Source organism: Symphodus melops, assembly GCF_947650265.1.
Source record: "Symphodus melops genome assembly, chromosome: 17".
In the NCBI taxonomy this organism is placed as follows: Eukaryota; Metazoa; Chordata; class Actinopteri; order Labriformes; family Labridae; genus Symphodus; species Symphodus melops.
This window is the reverse complement of record NC_136707.1, coordinates 2,753,826-2,764,788: the sequence shown is the minus strand read 5'-3', so window position 1 is coordinate 2,764,788 and position 10,963 is coordinate 2,753,826. Positions and strand designations below refer to the sequence as shown.

The 10,963-nt window shown below is 40.7% G+C and overlaps 1 protein-coding gene across 1 annotated transcript in view; it reads left to right on the top strand.

Annotated features, from left to right (window-relative positions):
* Nucleotides 1-10,149, top strand: part of LOC306838102 (globoside alpha-1,3-N-acetylgalactosaminyltransferase 1-like) — a 13,145-nt gene extending 2,996 nt beyond the window's left edge. Inside the window, exons 2-9 of the mRNA XM_079366070.1 lie at nt 389-736; nt 5,690-5,740; nt 6,044-6,076; nt 6,168-6,302; nt 6,395-6,527; nt 6,610-6,805; nt 7,773-7,992; nt 8,348-10,149. Of these exons, the coding sequence (XP_079222196.1) occupies nt 675-736; nt 5,690-5,740; nt 6,044-6,076; nt 6,168-6,302; nt 6,395-6,527; nt 6,610-6,805; nt 7,773-7,992; nt 8,348-8,489 (972 nt within the window). The 5' untranslated portion in view covers nt 389-674 and the 3' untranslated portion in view covers nt 8,490-10,149. The remainder of the gene's footprint in view (nt 1-388; nt 737-5,689; nt 5,741-6,043; nt 6,077-6,167; nt 6,303-6,394; nt 6,528-6,609; nt 6,806-7,772; nt 7,993-8,347) is intronic.
* The last annotated feature ends 814 nt before the right edge of the window (nt 10,150-10,963 follow it).

The window sequence follows — 10,963 nt, the reverse complement described above, 5'->3', positions numbered from 1 at the left end:
CATTCTATAGGAGACATGATGGTTAACTTCCTAATAGCCAGCTAATCATTAGCCACGGGCGCAGACTCTTTGGCTTTGATGACTTAGTATTTCAGCTCCGCCTTTTGCATTCAAACACCGTCACTTTGTGCACAAGAAAAACAATCTGCTGTCTCCGAAAACATCCAACTCTTCACGTTCTGCTCTTTGATGAGAACAGAGAGAGACGCTCTGTGGTGTTAGGTCTGAGCTCTCCTGTTTTCACTGTTTATTCTGTGGGAAATGTAGTGTACTCTTCCCATACTGAAGCCTTATCACGGTATTAGTGAGACACATTGAGCTTTGGTCATAAAGTAACACACTGATATGCCTGTTTGTCTGAACCTCACCCTCTTTGCTCTCTCTGCAGACACCCTGCATGCTCCACCTTCCTCTCTGTGGACACGGATACATTCTCAATAAATCAGGGTCTGTCTGAAGCTGAACATGAGTCACTCCAGACTCCACTGAACCGGGACCACGATTAACAAGGACACACAGACGCTCGCTGCTGCCGACAGAAACAGAGCAGGAGTCTCATCTGTGTACACCTGCTGGATCTGGACTCAGTGGACCTGGTTTTAGCGGACCTGGTCTGGATAAGGTATTCTGCGGCGAAGGATTCAGGATTGTCCTGGCCTCAATCTGACGATGCGATGAACGCTTCAAAAGGCAGAATTGTGACTGCGATCCTGCTAACGGCTCTGCTGTTCCTGGGGTGAGTCCAAAAACAACTTCTCCTTCTGCTCTTACTTTTTATTCTTACAAATATTCTTTCTCTTTTCCTGTGGACATCATGTGTTGACATGTTCGGAACAAATAAACAAAATGAAACGCAGAATACTGTATATGGAGATATGGAAGCTATAATCCTCAAGGTGGGCAGCCCAGATCATAATCCAACCTGTGGCTCCTTTCCCACGTGTCACTCCCCAGTCTCTCTCTCTCTCTCTCTCTCTCTCCCTCTCTCTCCCTGATTTCCATCTCCATCCACTGTCCTGTCCCTCCAATAAAGGACAACAATCTTTAAGAAAGAGCTAAAAGTGTCCCCTTAGTGTGCATTTAACAATGAATAAACAGACTTCTACATAAAGGGCATTGATTATTTTATCCAACATAATCTACTAAGAACAAGAAAAACCTGAACAGAGAATTCCAGAAGCATTTGATTTTAGATCAAGAGATTGAGCAATTAAAAGTTTGAAAAATCAAATATCTCTCTCTCTCTAAGTACTTTAAAAAAAACCCACAGCCAATACTGAAAAATAAAACAAAACAAACCAAAATGTTTCCGAAAACCAAATTCTCATTCTCCACAGAACATAAAAGACGCTTAAAGAACCGAATGTCTACCACGAAACTTTCAACATATCCTCTTTGCATTTAAATCCAAAGAGCCGTCCACCTTTTTTTTTTTTACTGCTCACGTTCACAGCCATCTTATCTTGATCTTTCCACTTTTGATGGCTGCTTTTTTTTTTTACGATATGGAAAGAAAAGCTCATCAAACAAAGAACAAAACTTAATCAACATTTCAAACAGAGACTCGAGGTGACCACACTCCAACAAACAATGAACTACTGTTTCTGTGTGTGCGTGCACAACGGACGTGCGTCTACAAAATTTGGATTAATCCCAGACAAAATTTGTTTTATCAACAACATTATTCAACTGTAACACAACTCCAACATGACATCTGAAAACAGGAACAGGTTTCACGTCCCTCACTTTGAGCAGCGAGCAGAGGCGGTTCAGTGCGAGTCAGCTGCTGTGAGCAGGAGGTCCAATCACTCTGACTGACCTGCTCTCCAAACGTGAGGCCATACCGCACGCCTCCACCACGTGTCCAAGCCTGAGAGTTTTGGCTTCACTCTGTTTTTTAAAGTAGGGGCCGCGCTGCTTCACGCTGGAGACGAGTGCGTGCGTCAGCTGCTCTTTAAGAGAGGAGCACTTCTTCTGTCCGCACAGTTTGAGATTCATTTAAAAACGGCGACTCAGCCAGACCCAGACCACCACACCGCTCCGCCGTGATTTCATCTGTTTATTTATTTTGAAACGTGTAACAACAATGACAAAGGTGGACATAAAAAAAGAGAACAAAAAAAACGAGACAGAAAATACACAATAATTAGAAAAAAATTAGAAAGTATAATTTAGAAGTACAGTTACAGTTCACAGGAGGAATATGAACATAAACAGCTCGGCTGATCATTACTGTGTCCTGAGTTGAGCTTTCCTTAGTTGGTTTTGTGCGTTCACATTTTTTGAACGCATCACTGCAAGCAGAGAAAAGCAGGAGCAGATCGTTTTAATCTCTGGACGGGGTTACAGGTAAGCCTACTTTAAAGAAAAAGCAGGGCAAACAGGTTTTCTTTCATTTTATTTGTATCCATCGAGTGATGCATTTTAATGATGTGAGACGGTTACACCCATCACGACTAACAAAACCCGGGCCCACATGGACCATTTTTTATTCAATTTGTTTTTTTAAAACTGTCAGGAGACAATGACATCTTACAATATCTTAAAGAATCAAAACAAGAGGTTTTTTATTTTTACTATGTTAAAGGTAATTTATCCAGAATATAGAGAGACATAACATTCACCCTCCCACGCACACTTACAGGCAGCTTTTAAGACAACATGTCACCTAACAAGCTCCTCTTTGGACGGGGGAAGGAAGCCGGACTACGCTGAGAGGGAACCCATGTGTCCAATGGGAGCACATGCTCCACACAGGAGCACGTGATGGACTTTTTCGGAACACAGATTAATGTCGAGGAGAAAATGGTTTGTTAACCCACCAAGACAGACAGTTAAACCAAAAACCATCTCGACAAGATTTTTTTTTGTATTGACTTTTAAACATTACGTCCTTCGGTTGTGCTTTTCATACGAGCCATTTGTTGGCTTCCGGTGGAGCTAAAATCGCAATATACAGTAATGTATCACCACATCGCAATAATATCACATTGTGACTCAAATATCGTGATAATATCGTGTTGTGAGGCCTCTGGTGATTCCCACTCCATATTGGCACACACACACACACACACACACACACACACTCTCACGTGCATTCATGTTTTCTTTCCGCGCCTTGTATTTGTATTCCTTTATGTGAAATTAACAAAAAACAAATGCGCATCTTAAGCCTGCCTCACACTGTACGTTTGTACCGATTGTATAAAATTCAGGATGGCATGTCAGATCACTGTGTACGAGAGAATTATTTACGACGCACGACCAGACCTTAAGATTGACGTCCTCACACTGTAGGAGTGACGGAGCGTTAACAATTGTTCATAAAGTTTCATTTGAAAACTCCAACAGACTCCAGGACATATGAAGTTAATCCAAACATAGATGTATGGATGCAATGTTTCAGAAAAGTGCCGCACCGATCAGCTGTCATTTGAACAAAATGTGTCTTATAGTGTGTTTATTTGAATCCACAGTGTGCTGTACGGCTACACTGCCCCGTCGCTAAGGTAAGACACATTAACTCACGCTTTCGCCTAAGAGTTTCAAAGTCCATTAGAGTCCATATTCAAATATGGATGAGGTCACCTTGTTGAATTAAGGCTCAGTGTGTTGTTCCTCACTCATTTACAGACACACAGGGAAGGAAGGAAAAAGAAGGAAAAAGAAGCCAAAATGTTGTTATAGATTCATAAAGAACATTTTTGTAATTGTTTAATCAATTATTCAGTTGATCATTGCAGCTCTGGTTGTTGTTTTTGATGTTATGTGTGTTTCTCTTGCTGGGTCTTTGTATCCTTCGAGCAGCAACAGAAAAAGAGCTGACGGCCGACGTTCAAGCTCACAGGCTTTCAGAGAGTTTGACAGTTCTTGTTCACCAGCTGCTGTGTAACAGTCTGCTTTGTTCAGTCACTGTGTGTGTGTGTGTGTGTGTGTGTGTGTGTGTGTGTGTGTGTGTGTGTGTGTGTGTGTGTTGGAGGTAATTAGTAAAAGAAAACTATGGTGTACAAATACAACAAACCAAATTGATTTATTGACCTTGATTGACCTCTATATATTATATATCGAAGGAAACTTTATCATGTTTGTGTTTAACCTGGACTCAAAGTATCTGCTCACACTACAGAGCACAAATAAGAATCAGATACGATAAAACTTGCTGATCAGATTTGGGGCTGTGAATAAACTAGGCAAGATTATCATTGTGCATTGTCGATTTGTGTGACACAAGTATTGACTCACTCTAAGAGGCCATGTCCCTAATTTTGCGCGATTTAAAAGGCTAAAATAATTTGAAAAAGATCAGTCAGTGTCACAGCCTTTTTTTAATTCAGTCAGGGTTGATACACAAAAATCCAAAAAATCCAGGCAACAGTATCCAAATCGGCAGGCAAACAACGAGGTCAGAACTAACAGGATGAGATTAGGAAAGGCTTGACAAAAGATTGCTGGAACGCTGATACAAAGAACAAGACGATCTGCCACAGAGTGAGGGAAACACAGACACTATATACTGAAAGGGGGGTGAAGTTAACAAGACACAGGTGAGACACATCAGGTAATCAATAGAGCTGGAAACACTGGGGGGAAGGGCATGCAGCCAACAGACCTAAAACGAGTCACAGGTTAAGTATCAAAGTAAAACACAAGACATGAAACATGAAACATGAGGGTAAACAGAAATAAAGAGAAAACTTAACCCGGGGTTGTGACAGTCATAGAACAATTCAGCCCCCATACAGTTGTCATGAATTTTGAAAATAACTACAAAGTTAACCAGGCTGTAAACTTTTCATTTTGTGATTTAAAGCTGTACATTTTAACATGGAGCTCTATGGAGACTGACTCACCTTTAGAGCTGGCCTCTTGTGGACACTTGGGGAACTGCAGGTTGGCAGAATCTTCCAAACTTAACTGTTAAGATTTCCTTTAGAGTTGGTAAGTGTGTGTATTAAAAGGGCGAGGTTGAGAGTTGACTTAAATAAAGTACCTTGAAGTTTGTTTTGTTTTATGATTATATATTTAATCAGTGTCAAACACCAAATACATAACACAATCATATGTTTAATTATGTGACGCAGGGTTTAAAATAACTCTTTCATCCACCTACCACTGGGACAGGTGGATTAAAAAATACACAAGTCGCTCATTTTTCTCACCTGCCACCTAATATTAAACAGCAGCATAATATAATTACACACTATTAAATGAAGGCGTACAGTATTGAAGTAACAGGCGTTTTATGAAGGGAGATGTTTCAACTATTAAAGAAAATACTGGTTCACTCGTCACTGCAAAAAAGCACCCGTATTTGGTGGGTGGCAGGGGCTAATTTCAAACTTCAATGTGCTGCTATGAGAAAATGCTTCATTTAATTGCAGCTGTTTTGATCACAGTTCTGTCTTTCTGCAGCAGTCTGCTCAGCTCTAAGTTTACAGCATTTAACTGCATTAAAAGCCAAATTTATAAGCAGGTTCAAAAGAATCTACTAGTGTCCCTTGCAGTACTCCAAAGTACCCCTAGGGGAACTCTACCCACTTAAAGAAACACTGTTCCAGCTTATTAATCAGGTGAAACAATGAATACTTAATCTGACACCTCACAAACCTTCATAAACAGTGTTTTTTTTATCATATCATCAAAAACATCAATCTGTTGACTGACTGCAAAAAATCTGTATCTGCTGCAGAACTGAAGTCGCCTCTAAGAATCCTTCGTACCACTTGGTTTCCCCTGACAAGTAAGTACACGATCATCTTCATCATTATCTTCATCACTGTCACATACATGGATAACGCAACAATCAAACATTAAAATCGATTAAAGATGTGTTCAAGAGATCGGGGGCGTTCGATCTAACGGACAAACTAAGCTAGATCAACTGGCGTTCATGGTTATAGGTCAGTATCTTTTATTTTGTGGTGACGCCAACGCTGGGGCGAAAGAATCAAGAAGCTTTGGGACTATAATCAGCTAAAACAGGACTAACAATGCTAACACTGTGGTGTTGTGTTCTCATGAGGAACCTGTCTCTTTGTTTCAGTCTGCAGTACCCACAGCCCAGCATTGTGAAAGGGTAAGTATGAAGACGAACCTGTGGGTCTTTACATTTTTTTGTTGTTGTTGCGTTTTTTGTTTGTGATGCCACTGTCTGTCTTTAACTTCAGTCGCACTGATGTCGTGACTCTGACGCCCTGGTTGGCTCCTGTGGTCTGGGAGGGAACCTTTAACCCGGATCTTCTCGACAGCATCTACCTTCGACAGAACATTAGCGTAGCAGCCACAGTGTTTGCTGTTGGGAAGTAAGTATGAAGCACTAGTTTACACGCTGCCCTGAATGCAGCATTTCTGCTTGCGCTTTGGCCAGGCGATAAGGCCTCTGAACGTGTTACAGGTACATCATGTTCATGAAGAACTTCCTGGAGACAGCAGAGGAGTACTTCTTTGTTGGTTTCAGGGTGCACATTTACGTTTTCACTGACCGGCCTGACGAGGTGCCCCAAGTCAAGATGGCCCCCGGCAGACAGGTGATCAGATTGGCAAAGGAAAGATTGGGCCTGTTTGCAATGTTTAGTCGTTATGAACAAAGGTTTTCTTATCTCGCTCCAGCTGACAGTGCTCTCGGTGCCCAGCTCCAACCGCTGGCAAGAGATCTCGGCTCGCAGGATGGAGCTCATTCAGAAGCTAATCGAGGAGAAGCTTCGGGACCACGTGGACTACATCTTCTGCCTCGATGTTGACTCCAAGTTCCATGGCCGCTGGGGAACTGAGTCGCTCGGTGGACTGGTGGCTGTAATACATCCAGGTCGGCAGACGTTACTAAAGTCCATGGTCATCATTTAGCTGCTGAACATGAATACATGTGGCTTAGGCCTGTCCCCTCCCAAGGATTTATAGTTGAATCCGATTCATCATATTTTGCCCATCATCAACTCACGGCCCATTGTGTGCAAGTCAGACCACCGATACATTTTAACTTATTTTAAGTTATACCATACAAAAATATACAGTACTCTTCTGTGGTCTCTGCAATTCAAATCAGTTAAATGATTTAATCCAAATACAATATATCCACAAAGATCCAGGACTGCTTCAAAGAACTCGGCTCATTATGCCCTCATAACAGCCAATGAGAGCTTTGTTGAAAGGACGTGCCTTCATGGAGTTTGACTCACTTTTGGAGCTAACCTCAAGTGGACACTTGAGGAACTGCATGTTGGAAGAATCGAAGAAGTGTTTTTCAAAACTTCATTAAAAATATTAGTCAGGTGATATTTATACCAAGATAAGCTATGAGTCCTGGATTATTCGGAGATAACTGACACATCTGTGTATAATTAGACATTAAACACCCCCATATAGCTGGAATGGAATAATCCTTGACTATGAGGCTATCAGGCAACTGAAGCGCTGAAAAAAACCCAAATCATTGAGTATTCGACTGTATGGGGTCACCACTAATGTAACCGTCTTGGTGTGTAACAACCTTAAGAGGATGAAAAATACACAGAAACAAGTGAAAAAGCCAAAAAAACCGCACATATTTCGAACTTGTTTTCAGCCTTTGTAAAATGTGTGAAATTTCAAGTGTGTAAGAGCAGATGGAAAGTGTGTTCTTTCTTTTTCTGGGATTATGTTTTCAGGTGGAGAGATACGTTCTGGTAGTGTAGTTTCTTGAATGGTGAATTTCTCTCACCGCTTTGGTAACATTTCTACCCCACGTCGAGGTTTTATCTTCCCCTTTATTTGTTCCTTTCTACCTGTGAGTGCAGGATACTACTTGGATCCTCGGAGCAAGTTCCCATATGAGCGGAGACCTATATCCCGAGCCTATGTGGCCGAGGGGGAGGGGGACTTCTACTACTGTGGTGGGGCGTTCGGAGGCATGCTGGAGGAGGTCCACCTACTCGCCAAAACCTGCCGTTCAAACTTCGAGGCTGATGCCAAGCAAGGCATTGAGGCTGCTTGGCAGGAAGAGAGTCACCTGAACAGGTGTGCGGAATCACCTGAGCAGATGGGCGGAGTCACCTGAGCTGACCTTGACCCTTGATGTTCAGATTGATTTGCTGCTTCAGCTGTTCCTTTTTGATGCATATTTTACTAACTCTTTAATTATTGTTTCTGATGCATTTTTTTTCAGCACTTTTATATTTTTATCTATTTTAATGATTTTCTTCTGCTATCCTGCTTTGCTGCTGTAACACTGTAAATCTCTCCGCTTGCGGATAAGATAATCTTATCTTATCTGCTATCTTTCTTCCTGTTTTGAATACAATTGTTCCAACTGCATTTTTGCCTCACACAAATATGCATATGTCAAAAGGATGACTGTTTTTCCTGTGTACAGGTACATGTGGATCCATAAGCCCACGAAGGTTTTGTCACCTGAATACCTTTGGCAGGACTTCAAATCCAGAAACCCTGAGATCCACATCATCAGATTTTCTGGCGTCATCAAGAACTATGCAGAAATCCGACCCAACGTCTGAGAGTCTCGGCTCGACTAGACAGGACCTGTCTCGTCAAGACACTCAAACCAAAGTTGCTCCTTCTGCTTTGCTGGCAGCGTATACATGTGTATGAATGAGATTAGTAACTTCTGATTGACACTTTATATAGCAGCTCAGAGTGTAAAATGTGTAGGTGTGACCTGCGGTGTGAAAGCGAAAACGTTTTGACTTGAAAAACTAGAAATGCTGTAAATCAATTGAAGACCATTAACTATTTATTTTTGCAACGAGTGTGAGGTACCAACTGTTGATCAGATGATCATGATTATGACTTAACACAAATTCATCGCAGCGTCCCATGTCGTCCGTGCAGCAAAGGTTCTTTTCAGTGCAATAACTTTTATATGTAGTTGTCATCTGTTTTGTTTTTCTTTTTAGACAGTCAGTGATTGTTTTTATGTGAAGCATCAAAGGGTGGTCTTCACACCCCCTCTTCTTTGAGAGGAGCTTATTCAAAGGACGTCTGGGTATGTTGAACTGGTGTTGTGCAGTTAATGATAGTCATTTTTAATACTGAATGTCTTGATCCCAAATTGACGATTTAATAACCACTGAGGAAGACCTCCTGCCCTCACACTGTCGTAACACGATTCCTCCTCTTCCAGACTACATTCATGTCATTTGTTACTTTTTACAACACCTCGACTGAGCATGAGCAAAACTTCTCTCATCCTAAAAACTCAGGCTGGTTAACACTAGATCCGTTACACTCTTCCTCATCTCTAGTGTTACATCTTAGCTGAATCCTCTGATGCTTGTGCTAACAGGTATTACCTCTTGCTTCATTTACCAAAGAAAACAACAAATCATATACCTGTGCTCCAGCCAAAGTTGTTCAACAGCGACTGCATTGTATTAATTACCTTTGTCTGCTAAAACATGAAAGCTAGCATGTTGGTTAGACCAAGCCAGAGACATACTGTACACAGAAGCTAAAATAAACTTTAGCAGCTGATTTTCTCTTAGGCTGTTCAACAACAACTGGTTCATGTCACTCCACATTTAAAAAAAGGTCAATTGTCTTCATCTGTTCAGGATGGTCCTGCCAAAACTTAGCTTTCTCAACTTTTGACTCCGGTAGAATGAATATGACTTGATGTGAAGGTGCCTTACTGTGATTTATATGTTGATGATAAACAGAAACTTGAAGATAGATCGATTGATTTAATTTCTTTAAAAGTCGAAATGTTGTGTAAAATGTAATCTACAACAACAACAAAAAAAAACATCATAGCTAATAATCGTTAGCCAGAGAGCTAACATCATTGCTCTTTTTTTCCCACATTCTTATTAGTGCCTGAAAATATTAATCATTGTTTGATTTTATTTATAACCAGAGTCCTGTTTTCTCTTTATCACTGTGGGGTTTTAAGGTCCACTAGATGTTTGAATGAGACATCTTTTGCAAACAAAATTCAGGCTAACTAATTTTTTCCCGCTAAATTATGCTAAACTAAGCTAAGAAACTAAGCTAAGAAATGTTGACCCAAATCACCAAATGAATGTATTTTTTTAATTGACATAATTCTTTAATGTATTATTGTTTAATCAGATTTTCTGTCAGATATAGCACAAGTGGACTCTGCAGGTGTTTGTGTATTTGTGTGTGTATACATGGTTAAATGGAGATTTGAAACACTGGGACTTTCTGCCTTTCACTCTTTGTCTATTTTCTATTTTCTGTCTGGAGTTAAAATCTAGAACTAAGATTAGCAGCATGTTCACACTCAGCTCATCATCTCACTTATCTTCATCATGTCCAGCCTTGATGTGCCTGCTCTTCATCCTCTGCAGTGTGATGAAAGAGCTTCCATGTATGCAATTTGTGCTGTTTGAACCTCTGACTGCCTGACACACACAGCCGACACTGTAATGAAAGATGTGGGCACTGAATTGCTGCAATAAAATGAATATTTTATAGTCATGTCTGTTCTAGTTATTATCGATGATTCAATAAATGCTTCAGTTTCACTTTAGTATTTAACGATAACATTTTTTAAATTATTATTATGCTCAACACCTAACAGACAAACATAACATAGCATAGCATAACATAGCAATACGCTGTGCCTCACCATGAAACTAGGTCAGAACATTAAAAAAAACAAACAGCGCTTTGTTGCCCAGATATCATTAGATTCAGACGTCAATATAATCTGAAGAAACAATTTCTGAAAAACAGCTCCCCCTATTGGTAACATAGCACACTGAAGATGTTCATATCCAGCTGAAGATCAGGTCTTAATTCAGATGGTAAAAAACAAAAGGAATATTTAATTGTATCATTAAATTTGTTCAGATGAGTTGGATCATAACATTCAGCACATAAACATGACTCCCAGTGAATGGTAGGTGTAACATGAGGGACACAAGCTGTGTCTCTTATGTTCAGGGCTGGTATACCACAAGGGCCCCAGCTGACGGAGGATCCACCCTTCATGATTTGTGTCACC